The sequence below is a fragment of the Phalacrocorax carbo genome, chromosome 4 (assembly GCF_963921805.1).
Source record: "Phalacrocorax carbo chromosome 4, bPhaCar2.1, whole genome shotgun sequence".
NCBI classification, from domain to species: Eukaryota; Metazoa; Chordata; class Aves; order Suliformes; family Phalacrocoracidae; genus Phalacrocorax; species Phalacrocorax carbo.
In genome coordinates, this window is record NC_087516.1 from 81,182,429 (window position 1) to 81,199,147 (window position 16,719).

At 52.5% G+C, this 16,719-nt stretch overlaps 1 protein-coding gene across 1 annotated transcript; it reads left to right on the forward strand.

The window, feature by feature from the left end:
• The first annotated feature begins 1,295 nt into the window (after window positions 1-1,295).
• Window positions 1,296-6,925, forward strand: RCHY1 (ring finger and CHY zinc finger domain containing 1). Its single transcript, XM_064450642.1, has 9 exons — window positions 1,296-1,401; window positions 1,490-1,609; window positions 1,840-1,955; window positions 2,053-2,131; window positions 2,651-2,695; window positions 2,796-2,854; window positions 3,841-3,867; window positions 4,136-4,256; window positions 5,331-6,925. Exons 1-9 carry the CDS (start codon window positions 1,345-1,347, stop codon window positions 5,457-5,459), a joined length of 753 nt encoding a protein of 250 aa, XP_064306712.1. The 5' UTR covers window positions 1,296-1,344; the 3' UTR covers window positions 5,460-6,925.
• The last annotated feature ends 9,794 nt before the right edge of the window (window positions 6,926-16,719 follow it).

Here is a 16,719-nt window from a genome sequence, read left to right on the forward strand (position 1 = left end):
TTTCTTGGTGCTAGTGTGTGCTTACAAATGTAAGATGTGCTCACTTGTCTTCCCTAGGCTTGGTGTCATATCTGCTCGTTTATATCGGTGGCATTACCCGCATTGAAAAACAGGACTTTTGAATCGGTTTTTATTTAACAGTTGTCATCATGTTTCTTGCAACCGTTTACAGTCGCAGATTCCTGATGCCCCTCAGCAAGATCCGGACAGCACGTAGCCAACTGCTCATCCCTGACCTTCCCAGCTCGGCTGGCCTGTTGGGAACGCAGCAGTGCTATCGCCGCTGCCTTGCTTTTTCTTCGCCGCTAACGAAGAACTGCCCCAGGGTAGCCCACTTGTACCCACAGCGCGTGTCCCCAGCTGGCCACAGCAGTCATTTAGCTAGCCGTGGGCAAATGCAGCCAAGCTGCTCGCTGGGGCCGCGTGCCTCTCCCAGCACAAGCTCCAGGGTGCTCAGCCTCGGCACCCGTGGGCCCTCATCCCCGAAACACCGAACAGCTCCTCCTGGAAAACGTTCTGGGGAAACCGCCCCGCTACCAGCTGTGCGCTGCTTTCCCCTGTGCTGCAGCAGACAGGCAAGGTTTTGGGGTCGTAGTATTTGGGGAGCGGCAGGAAGAAGGGTGTTGGGGGAGTGAGGAAAAAAATGGTTGAGGGGGGAAGAAAGGTTTTATGGGGAAAAGGGGTTGGGGTGAAGGCTTTGGGGGGGAAGAAAGCATTGGTAAGGAAGAAAGGTTTTAGGGTGGGGGGAAGAAAGGGAAGAAAAAAGGGTTGGGGGGAAGGGTTTTGGGGAGGTTGGAGGAAAAAAATGTTTGGGGGAGGAAAGGAAGAGTTGAAGAGAGGAGAAAGGGTTTTTTGAGGAGAGAAAAGGGTTAGGGGAAGAAAGGTTTTATGAGAGATGGGGGAATAGAAAGGGTTGGGGAAGGAGAAAGATTTTGGCAGGGGAGGAAGGGGGAAGAAAGAAACGGTTGGTGGGGAAGATCTTGGGGGCAGGGGGAGGGAAAGAAGGTTTGGGAGGAGGAAAGAGAGTTGAGGGCAAAGGGTTGAAGGGGGAAGAAAGGTGGGGGTTTTTTGGGGGCGGGGAAGAAAAGTTTTATAGGGGACGGGGTGAACAGAAAGGTTGGAGAGGGAGAAAGGGGGTTGGGAGAAAGGTTTAAGGCGGCGGAGGAGCGAATGGGAAAGCGCTCAGAGGCTGTGTCAGGCGCTGCTGCCGCTGCCCGGGGCCCTCATCCCGTCCCGCAGATACCGGCCCCGGCCCGTCGCGGGGCGGCAGCGCGGCGCCGGTGGAGGCGGTGGGGCGGAAGCGGAAGCGTCGGGGCGGCCGTGCCGGGCGTGGCGGGGGCGGCCATGGCGGCGGGTGGGGAGGAGGGTTGCGAGCACTACCGGCGGGGCTGCCTGCTGCGGGTGAGGCGGCGGCGGCGGGGCGAGGGGAGTGGGCCAGGCGGCGAGGGTTGCCGGGGGCGGACGCTGAGCTGTGCCGTGCCGTTCGCAGGCGCCGTGCTGCGGAAAGCTGTACGCCTGCCGGCTGTGCCACGACGGCGCCGAGGGACACCGGCTGGACCGCTTCCGAGTGGCCGAGGTTCAGTGCGCCCGCTGCCGCCTCCTGCAGAAGGTGGGTCCGGTATGGGGGAGGCCGGAGGGCGCCGCCATGTTGGGGAGGGGGCGCCGCCATGTTGGGGAGGGGGCGCCGCCATGTTGGGGAGGGGGCGCCGCCATGTTGGGGAGGGGGCGCCGCCATGTTGGGGAGGGGGCGCCGCCATGTTGGGGAGGGGGCGCCGCCATGTTGGGGAGGGGGGCCGAGGGCGCAGCTGACGGCCGTCTCCTCGGTTCCTCCGGCGGCAGGCCCAGCAGCGCTGCGAGGGCTGCCACAATCTCTTCGGCGAGTATTACTGCGATATCTGTCACCTCTTCGATCGCGACAAGAAGCAGTACCACTGCGACGAGTGCGGCATCTGCAGGTGCGTGAGGGGCGGGCGGGCCCCTCGGCCACCGGGCCCTGCCCCGCTCCGGTGGGGAAGGGGGGAACCGGCCTGAGCCTGACGCCTTTTTCCTCAGGATCGGTCCAAAGGAGGATTTTTTCCACTGTTCAAAATGCAATTTGTGCCTAAACTTGAGTCTTCGAGGAAAGCACAAGGTAAGAATACACGGGTAAAATCAATATCTTGAAACACAACAACAACAACAAACCTTGACAATGAAAGCTGATAGTGGCTTGGCTCCATCCAAGGCCATACGGACAGGGGGAGCAGTAGGCTCTCGTAAGAGCACCTGACAGCAGCACAGAGAGCTTCTGGGCCGGCTTCATTAGCAGCTGAAATTATAGGAAATGAACGTTTTGGTCACCTTTTAAAAGGAGCTGTTGATTATGGATCGGACAGTGTGTAAGCTTGAGCTCCTGCATTATAGGAAAAGGTAGGCTGCTTGCCGCTGTGGGAGTTCTCAAGCCCTTTTCTTATGTGTATTTTTAGGCTGTTTGGTTTTTTAAATATGTTAAGCCACCTGTTGATTCTCATAACTTCAAACCTAAACGCAAACAGTAACGTTTCATCTGTCTTTTCTTACCATTCTAAAGGTATTTTAGAATTTAGAAAAATGCAGATATCCGTGCCATAGAATAACAGTTGTGGTTTTTTTTTCCCCCATCCCTGCGAAGTGTATTGAAAATGTCTCCAGGCAGGACTGTCCGATATGTTTGGAGGTGAGCTGCTTCTTTTAATCCCTTGGATTTGTGTGTGACTAATTTTGGCTGTGTTTGAATTAATTTTCATGCCCTTTGTCCGATACTTGCCTTGACACAGGATATTCACACATCTCGTGTTGGAGCTCATGTTCTGCCGTGTGGTCACCTTCTTCACAGGTAAAGCATTACAGATGCTAGAGAGAGGGGAATAGCCGCCGCCTTGTGCGTGGCGTTTATTCAGTGGCGCTGCAGGCCTGGTTAGTCTGTATCAGCTGCTTGCAGGTGGTTTCTAAGGGACCCACATGGTAGGGGATAGTCTGTGTTTCATCAGGAAATAATTTTTTAGAAAGGTTGTCTTCCTTCCGCAGTTAATTTTAGCAGTGGTGGAGGGACTGTTTGCTTTTCATTCTAAATTTTTCCCATGGTGAATTTCCTTCTGTTACTACTGAAATTTCAAGAATCCTGTAGAGAAGTCCCTCCTTGGTGCAGAAAGCAGTTGCATAGTGGTTTTAAGAGGTTGGTGGAAACTCATCGGTTAAGTTCTAGGTTATTTCCTTAAAACAGCCCCCCCCGGACAATGCAGTGCTCTGTTGTGCAACAAAAACTGCCGGCTCTGTCAGCATTTTGAGGTGATGTGATGCATAGCATTGGGTGTCTTAGGAGATATAATTACCACGTGTTTCCCTTCCATTTTCCCTTTCTGCTTCTGTCTTCTGTTATGCAGTTTTTTTGTTACTCCATGAGCTCTGTTGCTTTTCCTCCTGTGTCTCTGTGCATTGTTGGATGGCCTCTATGTTTGACGTAGGTCTATCCAGACTGAATCTTCCCTCAACTCCTGTCCGTCTTAAACTTACCTTGTGATGCGTGACACACCATTTTTCAGCAAACTTGAACCACGCAACCTTTGTCATTGCCTTGACTCTCTTCCCTCGTGTTAGGTTAGAAGACCTCAGAATGGAATCGGGTGTGCTTTGTCTCTGGAGTTTTGCCTCAGTACCCGGTGATTTTGCTGGGAAGCTTTCTTCTCGCTTGGAGTCCGGATGTGTTTTTTAACTTCTGGTTTGGGGATAGCTGTGTGCCTCTTCGCTTTGTTCAGTCCAAATGTGTTACCAGTCAGTAATTGCATTTGCCTTACTGAACCTCTCATTGTGGTTTCTTTTCAGGACGTGTTACGAGGACATGCTAAAGGAGTAAGTATTTCTAAACATCTCTTAATATTGGTGTAGTTCAGACAGATTACTTGAGGAGGCAAAGGTCATGGTGCCAATCCTGTACTGAATAACCTAAAGCTAGCTCCTAAAGGGATAAGGGGCTTTTAATTTCCAGTTGTGTTTGCAAGAACTTGTTGATACACGGTGTTCTCTTTGACTGGTATGGCATGAAACTCGTCCTTTTGGGTCGACTGGTTTCATGTCCCCACTCCATCTTCTGATTCAGACTTTTTTTCCTTTCTACCAGAGGTTACAGGTGTCCTTTGTGCATGCACTCGGCTTTAGATATGACAAGGTACTGGCGTCAGCTGGATGACGAAGTAGCGCAGACTCCTATGCCCACAGAGTATCAGAACATGATGGTGGAGGTAAGCGATGACACTTGCACCGATGTCTCTGGTCTCGGCAGACCTGTGCCTTTGCGTTACCGGCAGTAGAGGGCACTAGGAACTTATCCTGGATCAGAAGTCAGCCTGTTAGGGAACAGTGAAGAAATGTCATGTGCTTACAGTGTTCATCTGCTGGGTTTATAAACACAAAAAAAGAAGCATCTCCACCTGCACTCAAAAAAAACCCCAAACAGCCCCAAAACCACAGCCTCTTAGTGCTGCAGTATCTCAGAGCAGAGAAGTGGCTTGGTCTTCGGAAGTATCTCGCTTTCTCCAGTAGCGTTAGATGCTGTCATAGCAAAAAGCAGGAACATAGCTGTTTTTTAACAGCTTGGAGCCTCGTGTTCCAGGCTAAACAGGGTGGGTTTTCTGCAGAAATATTCAGCTGTTGGTTTGTGCAAGGCTAGCACATAGAGGAGGCTTCTGTTTTCTTTCTGTTCCTTTGTGTTAAACTCAGAACCGTGAAACTCTGTTTTCACGGTTCTGAGGTAACACTCGCTGTAAACAGTGCCTGAGAGAACTTCACTCAGAACTGGGAAACCGGTGGCTGTTTGCAGGTAACGCTGAATTGAACGGCACTGGTCATTAATGTTTTAGCTGCAGATGCTACGGTTTAGACAACCCGTTCTGCCAACTCTTGGTCTCAGGATATTTGGGAAAAAATATCTTTATTGCCTGTTTTGAGAAGAATGCTCATTTGCCTGCCTTCCACAGCAGGCTGGCTAACGTTGCTGGCTGCTGTTCATCTGCTCTCGTTTTTCACTTTGGGGATTCTCCGGTGGCTTCCTACATCAAGAGGAGAAGCCAAAGCGTGTCTGTCCCTGACTTATGCAAGGAGGCACCTTGCCACACTAAAAGTAAATTCTCTGCGATTGTATGGTGTGATCTGAGTCGTTAGAGATGGAAAAGTTAAATGCGCCCTGCTGTCATCATAAAAGGAAGATCTTTTCTGCTCTGTCCCCTGATGGCAAACTGCGGATGCTAGAAGCACGGTTATAATATATTGCTGCGTGTTCTGATGCTAAAGCCTCCCTCTCTTATCTGTGTGTGTAGATCCTCTGCAATGACTGCAACGCCCGGTCTACAGTACAGTTCCATCTCCTAGGCATGAAGTGCAAAAACTGTGAATCATACAATACTGCCCAAGATGGAAGATGCCGGCTGCCTTTGGAGGAGCAGTGACCAAGATAGGCGCGCTGCGTTCGGCTGGATGAGGAACACTCTGCCATGGAACAGACTTATTTTTTTGGGGGGGTGGGGGGGGGGAAATCCACTTGTCAGTAAAAACTTACTCAAGGTTGTCACGGCACCAGCGAGATGATTACAAGATTGAATTGATGGTGGTGCAAAGGAGTTTTGCTAATTGTGCCCCCTCCCTAGTACCTGGGGCATGGCGCGGTTGGGCCCTTCAGGAAACTCCCCGTCGAGCGGCGCGGTGCCCGAGGAAGGTTAGTTTCTAGAGAATGGCACCCTTTAAAAGAGCCCTTTGCGGTGTCAGGGGCAGCCCAGGAGAATAACTAATGAGATGCAAAATGAGAAACGATCAGCAGCTGACACAGCAGAAGATGTTTTGGGGCAGCTGAAGGTTGTGAGCGTAACAGGAGGTGGAGGTATAGCTATTGTGGTTGCAGCTGTTGGGGAAAATTGGTAGCTTTGAGAGGGGGCCCTTGTACATAAAGCTGACGTCTGCAAAGTTTAACGCGAGTACGTTTGGTTCCGTTTAAATACGCGTGTGCTCTAGGGCCTTGGAGCCAGCGGCGCGGGTGGCTGGAGCGGGTGAGCTTGCAGAAATTGTGTCCCTTGGCTTGATGGGTTGACACGTGTACAGAATTCGCTTTGAAACAAGGCTGGCCCGCCTGCGAAGGTGCGACGAACGGCCTAAAAATCCAGCCGCAAGGCCGCCCTTCTACCCCGGCCACCCATCTGACCTGCCCTCTCCTCGCTCGGATTCCTTTGCCAGCTGCAGTCCCGTTGGTGCCCGTTTCTTCCTCATTTTGCTTTATTCGCTTAGAAAGGCCGAGGTGTCGTCGGGTTTTAGACCCGTACGTAGCTCCATGCTTTGATGGCTAAGTGAAGCGCGTACCGTTGTCTTGTCAGGATTGACACTGGGCCGGCGAGTTGGGCTGAGCCCGAGGCGTTCGCTGAAGTAACAGCAGTTTATAGACGCACTCGAGTAGTGCGGGGACCAATTTTCTGTGGTTTTGTGTTTTGTTTTTTATTAATGGTACCTTCATTTCGTTGAGGTGGAGGATGGAGGAGTGCTTTTAAAAAAACAACAAAAACCAACAAACCTTCCCACCCTTCTTGATGTAATATCTTGCCCAGGGTGTTTTGCAGTCTAAATATTGCAGAAAGCTCTTAGTTTCTGAGAATTTCAGAAATTTCAGTGCAAATAGCATTCAGTAACGAAGTAAAACATGTTATAAAAAGCCCAGTTACTCTTCACCATCCAACTACTTGTTCTTAACTTGTTCTACCGTAAAACAACGGCTTTTCTTTATCTGACAGTGCCCCTTTATGTACGAAACACTGCGACTCGGATGATTGCGTTGCTGTAGCTTGCCGTGGCTGGATTATCTTTCTGAAGCACTTTTCTCACTGCTATAAATAAATGTAAAGCAGCATCTCTATTAAAAAAAATTACACGACGTGGGCTGTGCTCTCCTTCTACATGCGTACTTTCTGGAAATTTCAGAGTTTAAACTGATTTGATGCTGAAAAATGAGGACTCTGGGACTCTGTTATGAAAACAGAGGTCTAAAATATGGAAATAAAGGGGCTGTTCTTTGGCAGGAGGGGAGGGGGGTATTTCCCCTGGCACTGCACGGTGGGGCCTGGTCCCAGTCTGAGCTCCCCAGTATTGAAAGGGCGGGATGAACTGGAGGAAGCCCAGTGCGGTGCAGGGCAGGGGCTGGAGATGGGGGGGGGGGGGGGCCTCTCCCTGCCACCCGTGGCTCCCTGCAGGGAGAGGCCGCAGTCCGATGCCTCTCAGAGGTGCCCGGCAGCAGGGTGGGAAGGAGTTTTCTCGGTGCTGGTGCTGGATGGGGCCCGGAGGCTCCCTCAATCCCCCGAGGTGGTCAGTCCCCAAAGGCAGCCCATGGTGGTGGCACCAGCTCTGAGCAGCCACCCGGACCCCACCTCCGCTGCGGTGTGATGCCAAGTATCACTTGCCTGCTGCGGGGAGGCCGTGTTACCTACCCTTCATGTTGGAGACTCTTAAATTTCTACCCAAATACTTAAATCGGACACCGCAGAGCCCCTCCTGCCCCTTGCTGAACCTCCCTGGCAAGAGGAGGAGGGCCTCTGCCTGCGGCAGCACCCTGCCGCTTGTCTCCTTACCCCTTCAAGCGCTGTTCCGTGGGCAAGGGGCGAGTTAAGGGTGCCCCGCCGTGCTGGAGGGGAGGCCTCCCGTTAAAAGTGAAACCAGAGGGGCTTGTGGCCTCCCAGCACGCTGCGCCAGGAGCAGAGCACCTGCCGAAACCCAGTTTTTGGTTCAACCTAGCCCAAGTGTCCATTCTCCCACCCCGACCCTGCCCCTTCCAAACTGCAGGCCAGGGGACGTGGTCGCCCGTAGCTATGTCTGTAGCAGTTTGGATGAGTCCCGTGGTGGGGAGCCACGTGTGGGGCCAGGTGGGCTGCATCAGCTCATCCAGAGCCCATAAATAGCCTCGGGGCCGGGCTGGGGGGCAGCTGGATGTTTGGTGAGGGAGTGGGTAAGGTTTCCTTCCTTGGTTGTGCTGGGGCTTCTCCCTGCATTTGGGGGTGCTTCTAGGGAAAGGTGCTTTTTGGAGATGTTGGCGGGGGGGTTACGGGCTGTGCTGGGCACCAAGTGGTAGTTTCCCCCTGTAAGCCCCTGTTAAAATGTGGGAAGCAGGGGGAACTATGTTGTCTTTAGAAGTTTAAGTACAGAAGGAGCGTGGCTTGGCCCTGTGCTGTCCCCTCCATCCCTGTGTGAGTGGGGTTTGGGGTTGGACATCCTGGGGCGTGTCTCTCTGGGGGGACGTGGCCTGGGGAAGGGGCTGGTTTGACTATGAGTGAGGTGTTCCCATGGTGCTGACACCTCCGCTTGACTTTAAGCTCCTGTAGATGGTAAGAAAGACTCTCCTTTCGCTTGTGGACGATATTTTGGGTTCCTCCACTGAAGCTGCCATCAAGGCTTCCTGTTGCTCTGGAGCACCCTCCAAATGTGTGCCCTCATCTGGTGGCTTCACTGCCCTCCCTGGATGGAGACCTGCTCCCAGGTAAGCCCTGAGGGCCGATGGGGCTCCTACCAGCCTGGAGAAGTTGTCATCTCAGAGCTTTGTGCCCTGGCAGGGAGATGCCCAGCTCAGGCAACGCAGCCATGCAGAGTATCTTTTTTTTTTTTAATGGGGAGGAAGCAGCAGCCCTGGGTTTGGAGTGGGAATTTGGGTGCCTGCTGCCAGCAGAGCTCATCCCACCACCACCACCATCACTGCTGCTGCACTGGGTCTTGCTCGGAGGCTGCTGCTGCTCCCTGAGGCTGCAGGGCAAGGGGTCCCTGCTGCCCAAACAGCTCCCGCCCCACGGTGACTGCCAGCAGATTGCACGGTGGTTTTGTCTGCCCAGAAGCAGGACAAAAAATGTTCAGGTGGTGCCACTTAGACGTTTTCAAGCTGCTCTTCTTGCTTTGGTGTTAGTGCTTGAGAAGTGACTTCCCTGTGGTTTTAAAAGGGGGGGGGGGGGGGATGTTTAAATGAACCATAAATGGGATAAAAATGTTACGTCAAATGATGTTTTTGAGAAGAATCTGGGGAATGTTGATTTCTTGGTATTACTAAAGCGGTTACAGTCCCAAAGAGGAGGGGAAAAAAATGAATCGCTTGACTACACTCTTAGTTGACACCCGAGGAGCCCACGGATGGCAGATGCTGGGTTAGACACCGCCTCCATAGGCAGTGCTGGTAGCAGGGGCTGGGATCGGGGTGCTGGCTGGAGAAGCAGAGAAGGCACGAGACGCGCTGAGGGCATACGGCATAGCTAGGAAAGGAACGAACAACAAATTCCTTCTTCCATTAAAAAAGCTGGTAGTGAATGGGTGCTCAGAAGAAAGTTGGGGAGCTACGGCTAGTCCTGATGGGCTCCAAAACCGGGGCAGGCTGTCTCTGCTGATGAGTGTGGCAGAGTCCCCAGGTAGGCGATGAGTGCTCTGGGTTGATGGCAGAGGTGACCCCACCTCCTGCTGCTCTCTGAGCAGCTGATGAAACGCTCTTTAGGGTTCCTCGCAAGCAAGTCTCGCCCGACACAGGGTTGCCGCAGGTACTATCCGTGCCCCCTTTGTGGATGGGGCTCAAGCCCGGCTTCATTGGCCCCTGGTAGCTGTTGCCTTTGGAAGGTGGTGAGACGTTGAGCACATCTAAAGCGCTGCTGGAGGTGGAGGACGCAGGCAGTAATGTGCCTTTCATGCGTCTCCAAGCACTAGCACTGGCGGCGGGGAAATGGAGGCTGTGAGGTGCTCACTTGGTGGTTGAGACTGCTGGGCTTGCCTGCCCCAACGCCTGCGCTGGTGAGCCTCTGGGCAAGGATGCTCTTATCCCACCAGGTCCCGTAGAGCTCTGGGAGGCTTTCTCCCTCCAAGAGGAGCACTGTGACCACGAGAGCCCGAGCGCTGCTGGTGATGGTGGGTCATGCAGGACGTGAACCTCTTCAGCCAGCAGATGCTGCTGGGGACGGTTGGAAGCAGCAGTCCAGCCCTGATATAAAAAAAAACCAACAAACCAAAAACCAGAGCAGCAAATTCTCCCTGCGAGCAGCTGCTAGGGAGAAACAGATGCAGCGACTTGTCCATTTAACTTGATGAAATATATATTTAAAGAGATATGCTATACGAGGGCTGCTGCTGAGGTCGTGGCCTTGCAAATGCAACTAACAGAGGAGTGGATCGGTTAGGGCTGAAGGACGTACGGACGGTGGGTATTGCTGCTGGGGAGCGCAGGGGGACAACACAGGCTTGTGGCTTGCCAAGGTCGAGGCTGAATTTCTGTGCATCTTGTAGCTATCGTTTCCAGAGCGCTCTGCTCGTTACCAGCAAATTGTTTCCTGTTTGTGGTGTGGGTTTTTGGTGTTTTGTTTTTAAGTTGGTGTTCCATTCCCCCCGCCCCTTCCCCACGCAAAAGCACTGTCAGTTCTTTTAGCTGATAAATAATATCGTGGTGCAGCTGGGAAGCCTACTTTGGAAAACTCAAGAGCGAAGTAGCCTTTGACAGTGTTGATAATTGTAAAACTGTGTTGGTCAAGTCCACAACCAAGCAGATTTGATGCTAAATGGTAAGCTAAATTTGTCCCAGCTGGAAATATTCCTATTTGGGTTCCAACCACAAGAGGAGGCTGAAAGAAAACCCTTAGTTGAGCTGAGCTTTGGAAGAGCAGCTCCCTCCCCAGCTGGATTTTTGCATTGGATTGAGAAGGAAAATGATCTTGGGGGTGGGCTCCAGCTGATTTTGACCTTTTGCTCTCCTGCTTTTAGTATTTGCCCCTGCAAAGCGAGGGGGGCAGCTGGGGAACCTGATGCCACCAGCAGAACCGCTGTACGTGCATTTAGCTTGGCGCCAAGCCCTTACCTCCCTTTTGCCAGGGAAATAAACTGCATTGCGCAGCAGAAAAACAAATGGCTTTCTGAGGTGATAAAGATAAATGTAGTGGGTAATGACAGGCCAGGAGCTGCTATAGGGGATGGAAGGTGCTGCACTGAGCTTTGCCGCCCAGTCCCGTGGAGATGCTGGTTACGGTCTCCTTTTGGGGAGGAGGGCAGTTGTGCAAAGTGGGCTTCGTTGCCGTGATCCTGGGGTTCAGTCCCATCCTCCCAGGGACTGGTGCATCTGGGGAGGCTGGTCCCCTGCATCCCGGCCCCTCTGCTTCGATGGAGCAGCAGGATCTGCTCAGCTGGGAATGCAGGGCAGGTTGTGAGGCAGTCAGACCTGAGATCTGTATACAGGTGAGCTGCTGGTGCTTTCCACCCTCGCTGTGGGCTGGCATCAAGGGGAGAGACACGGTATTGACCTTGGGTGCTTCCCTAGGGCGGGCACGGTGCAGCCCATCTCCATCTTACCATGTGCTGCCTGAGTTTGGATGTGCCCAAACAGCCGAGCGCTGCTGGGAGCGGGAAGGATGCTCAGATCAGAGTGGCATGATGGTGCTGGGATGAAGGCAGCACGGTGGCTTGGCCAGGGCTTGCCCACTGCCTAAGGGAGCTGTTGCAAAGCTGTCTTTAATGCTGCAGGGCATGGTGGCAAGCTCCTGTGCTGCCTGCCCCCCGAAATCAAACCTTGCTCACCGGTCTATGGGCAAAATCAGGAGTAGATGGGAGATTATCCAATTTTGGGCAGGAAGGATGGGTTTAATGACGCTAGTGTGGTTCTTGGCTTGCTGGCAGAAAGCGGATGAGTGTGATATGATGGTCTTGGGTCCAATAACATCACTTGGTTGGGGAGGAAGTAGGGATATTGCGTATTAAACCTCCTGTACAGCCTTCCCCTCCCATGGGCTCCCCTCAAGCTGGCTGTGTGGGTGCAAGGCTGGAGCTGGAGGGGTGCTGGGGTGGTATCCTACAGCTCGTGGGTGCTCAGCTGGTGGCATTGGCTGTGAAACTCAATCCTAAGCTCTAAGGTTAACGCCTACCTGAAGCAGCAGCAGTAGATGTTTTCAATCTGCATCCGTGTGAGGGCCTGGGAAAAGGCAGGGAGCGCTCCGCTGGTGGCCTTTGCCTCTTGGGTGGGAGAAGACCCTTCCCTGAAGCTGTGCAGGCTCCTCCTCGCTTGTGCATGCTTAAAAAAGCCCTGTCCCACAGCAGGAGAGCCCTGGCTTCCCCGGGGCCGAGGCTGGTGTCTTGCCTCTGCCTGGCTGCAGAGGAAACCATCTGTTTTTGCCATCCAGCTGGAAGGAACACAATTAGGGAAAGGCTCGTCATGTCGTGCTATTTATAACGCAGGGGGCTAGCAGAGCATCTGTCTCTCCAGCTCCAAGCAGGGCTGGCTTAGCCCAGGGGGGTGCCAGGACCTCTGCGCTTGGAATGGGGTGATTTCCTTGCTTTTTTCTTCTTGATGATCCCAGCTGGAGTTGGGGGAGAGTTTGCATGAGGGTCTTGTAACGTGTCAATGAGTAGTTGTTCTCTGACACCTGAACTGATTCCTGTATCTTTTGCAAGGAGCTGGCTCTGGTCTGGGTGGCGGAGGCTGGAGCAGAGCCTCAGGGGGACCTTGGGGTGCTGCCCTTCCTCCTCCCCCCATTTTTTTCATCTCACTTATCTCCTACAGCTTTTGAGGACTGAAGAAGACCCTCAGGGCTAATGGAGGTGCAAGTCCGGGTCCCTGTAATACAGCTGTTGCCTGGCTGAGCAGATGGGATAGGGGGTGTGGAAGAAGTCTGGGTGCTCGGGGAGGGGGGGAAAAACCTTTCTAATGTTTTAAATGTTTACTGTTTTGTGGTGAAATAACTGCAGAGTAACGGATTATCTGAAGACTTGTGGGAAATTGGATTATCTGAAGACTTGTGAGAAATTATTAGGTCCTCAAACCTTATTTTTCTGGTTGTGGTTGTGAGTGTATCTGTTGGCAAAATAGAGTAAGAAATTAAACACCTGGAGCTCCCAGCTGTTTGCAGCTGCTGGCAAGTGGCAGCGGCTTTTGGGAGAGGTGGAGGTGGCAAGATGGTGGGTGGGCTTCAGCACGCCATTGGGAGGTTGCTCACCCAAGGGTGAAGTCCCACCAGAGGCTGATGGCTCTTGGTTGTGTCCCTTGGCCCAGGCAGAGCTGCTGTTTGCTTGCCAAAGCTCAGACCTTCACCCTGCCCCGGGTGTGCTGGGGCAAGGGGGAGAAGCCCACCTCCCCAGCTGGGTCTCAGCTCGTGTTGGGCACCTGAAGAGGCTGCTCTTGGCTGGCAATGCTGCGCTGGCTTCACCTCCACCTCAAGAGGCTTATGGTGATGGTGTCCTGCAAGCTTTTCCTGGGGCGAGGGCCCCGTCTGGTCCAGCTTGGTCTTTACCTTTACCTTTGAGGTCCACAGGGGACATCACTCCTGTCTGGCTGCTGTGGCCCTGATGGGATGGGAGACACCTCCCAGGGTCTTGCTAGCGCTCTGATTTGAGCTCCAAACCCTCTAGCACAAGCTACAGTGGGGGAGGGTGAAGGTGTTTTGCTGGCAAGATGTTCACTTATTTGCTTTCAGGCGTTGGAACATATATTTTTCTCTATTTAAACACCGGGAACAGCAGCATCGCCTCTGCTCAACCAATCCAGAGGGGTAGTAAAAAAAAAAAAGGCTAAAAATGAAAACATACAAACCTTTCTATAGCATTCAGGAAGATGAGTTGGATGGGCTGAAGGCCAAGTGGTTTTATTGGAGGTAGTTGTGAGCCACAAGAGCCAAAGGAGAGGGTTCCCCTGAGCTGCCTGGTACTTGAGAAATGACCTTTGAATAGGAGCGACATCTGAAGACGACACCAATCCCAGCGGTGCAGGCTAACCAGGCTCCGGAAACAGATTTAGTGATGTTTGGTCCTTGCATCGCAAACTTTCTGGTGGGAAGTCACTTGTTGGAGGCTAGAGCTGTAAGAATATGCAACGCAAGGACAAGGTGATGCCTTCAGCTCTGGTCTGAGCTGCTGTGTGCTTAAGGTGCCCTGCTCTCACCCGGGGGGTAATTACTTCATCTAACAAGCATTTTTGCTCCTGGAGGCGGCATCCGAGAGCTATCTCTGCTAAGAAGTCATTAATACTTGCTCCATTATTTCCACCAAGTCTGGAAGATCATACTTGGAAACATGCTGATGAGATATGAGCACATTCACGAATAAGCAAAACAAAAGCACAATTATTGAGGTCAAACAAAGCCTGGAAATGGTGATGAAAGCATCCTGCCGGCTCTCCGGTGAGGGCAAGGCAGGAGCCCTGGAGAGGGATCTCGCCGTCTGCAGTGCTCTGCTGCTGCCTGAAAGGCTGGGGGAATGGGATGTTCTGAACGGAGCTATGTGAACTATTTTTTCTATATAAATAAAATATCACTGCGACGAAATTGCGCCGAAGGGAGGGGGGGAGGTGGGAAGCCTTTGGGGAAAAATGGGGGGTTGTTATTTTTGTAACTAAAACAAGCTCATGGCAAAGAGTTTTCCTCATCTTTTTTTTAAAAAAGAGAAGAAAATAGGTTTTATTTTGATAGCATGTCCTGGCTGGCTTCCTTCTCCCCCTGCCTTTTTTTTCCTCTGCTATAGTAGTGTGGGAAGACAGAAATCACTGAGTAAGCTGGAGGGTCTGAGGTGGGGAGATGAGAGGGGTGTTTGTAGCCATTGCCTCAACCACAGGCATCCTTCCTTTGAGGGCATCATCCCCATTAAAAAAGTGCTTTTTCTGCCGGGAAAGTGTATCTGTTTTGGTGTTTTTAAGGCTGTCCTGCGCCGTGGCCCTCGCTGGCATACGCTGCTGTAGACATAAACACATTACCCATGTTGCAGGGCAGATGAATTAAGAAAAAAATGAAATATGAAGTCTGCTGTATCTGTGGTGCGGTCACCCAGGAAAGCTCTTGGTGCTGTCTCAGCTCTGCCTGGTTTCAGAGCAACGTGCACACCATCCTTCCTCCAGCAGATGTGACCTACTGGTACCCCTGAAGCCCCCAAATCCAGCAGGCAGCTAAATTTGGCTGTGTGTTTCTGGGCAGGCAGGCTGGGATGGGGCTGCCTGAGTTCAGTGGAGTGGCCAGCGTGCCTTGCAGAGGCTTGGGGAGAGCTCTGGGCATTACGTGGGGTTAGCTGAAATAACTCCCGGCTCTTTATTCCCTGCAAAGTGACATATTTAATGTCCCTGCAGCGGTGCACAGGGCTGACCCGCACCATCCTTGTGTGGGCAATCAGGGCATCTCGCTCACGGTCCCCGCCTCTGCCTCTGTAGCTTTTTTCTGAGGCCAATGCTGGATTTCACCTTGGAGCTTTTTGGGGTGTATTCCTGCGGTACCCAGCCTGGCAAGCCCTTCCCCAGCTGTTTTTGGCCCCAGGCTGGCAGCCTGGCTCAGCTCTGCTTACCCCTTTCGTTTTAAGGAGGATGCTGTGAGTCGCAGGGGCGGTACTACAGCACGTATCCCAGCCTGCTGTTTTCGGCTCTGCTTCCAAACTATGGGAACAGAGGTGGTGTATTCATTTATGATCTGCTGCCCAGAGTCAGCAGGTGATGTCCTTACACCTTCCTCTCTACCCGCAGCAGTGAGCACCATTTAAAAATATGAGAGGTTTTGCAAGGAGCCCTTTTTCAGCAGTGGGGGGAAATAAGTCTGAAGCTCAGGACTGGGTAAATGTCTTTAGAAAGGCTCGCAGGTGGCTGCAGGGGAAGAGGGCACCCCAATGAGGGGTCTCTACTTCAGCAGGGTGTGCCTTCCCTTCCGCAGGCCCGAGGCTCAGGTGATGGGCTGGGAAGCCTGAGCCGTGCCAGGAGGTGCGATGCCCATCCTTTCTTGTTTTACCTTAGCTGTTAGGTGCATGATTTGGGGCAGAGGCTTTGCCTTGCCGCTTATCCCACGCTGGGGAGCAAAGAAAAGGCGCTGGGGATGGTTTCTGGTCGCAGGCTCTTGTGAGAAGCGAGAAATCTGTTTTCACCCCAGGATATCCTCAAAAATACGTACAGCCTTTTCCTTGCGTTGTAGGCAAGAGAGACTCCTTCATTTTAAGCCCCAAAGTGTAGGGTTGAGCAGGAAAGCAGACCCCAGGTGCCAGCGTTGCAGACCCGCAGCTCGGCGGTGCTGGGGACAAGACGGCATCTCCGGTTTTCACCGCTGACGCAGAGACGAAGTGCGAATGTGCGTGTGAAATTAGCCCGCTCTGATGAGGTCTGGTTTAATTCCTTGGCCAAGCCTTCCTCCTAGAAGCTCACACTGTCCTGCAGAAGACGACACCTGATTTCTTTTCTCTTTCATGAAAAAGGATTTCATTCCCCTGAGGACTGTGGGGTTTTTACGTGAAGGTGGTGGCTTCTCCTCTCCCTTTATTCCCTCACTTATTTTAGCAGCAGCGTTTGAACAAAGTGAGTGGGTTTTTTTAATAGTTTGGGGTGGGGCTTTTTTAATTGCCGCCTTTTTGCTGCCATTGGACCATATTGAGCTGTAGCTTAGGCAGAGTTTTAAAGCAGACAGACTCCCCAGCGGGTGACTTCTTGCTGGCAGGGGTCAGGGAGAGCCTTTTCTGTGTGGTTTTGGGGAAGGCAAGTGCAACACTGTGCTATCCAATTTATTTCAAGAGCAGAAGGATGGGGTGCTTTTTTTTTTTTACTTAGCTCCTGGTTTTTCTTAGGTGAGGTGACCTAATTCGCTGCTTCTTGGCTGCCAAAAAGGTGAAAGGGAATTTTGCTCATCCCGAGCATCCTCACAGCCTGGGGTGCCAATGGTGCCTCCTGCCTCAGCATCACATTCCCCTCTCTTCCCCTGCCTCCCTAAATGCACCCTTTCT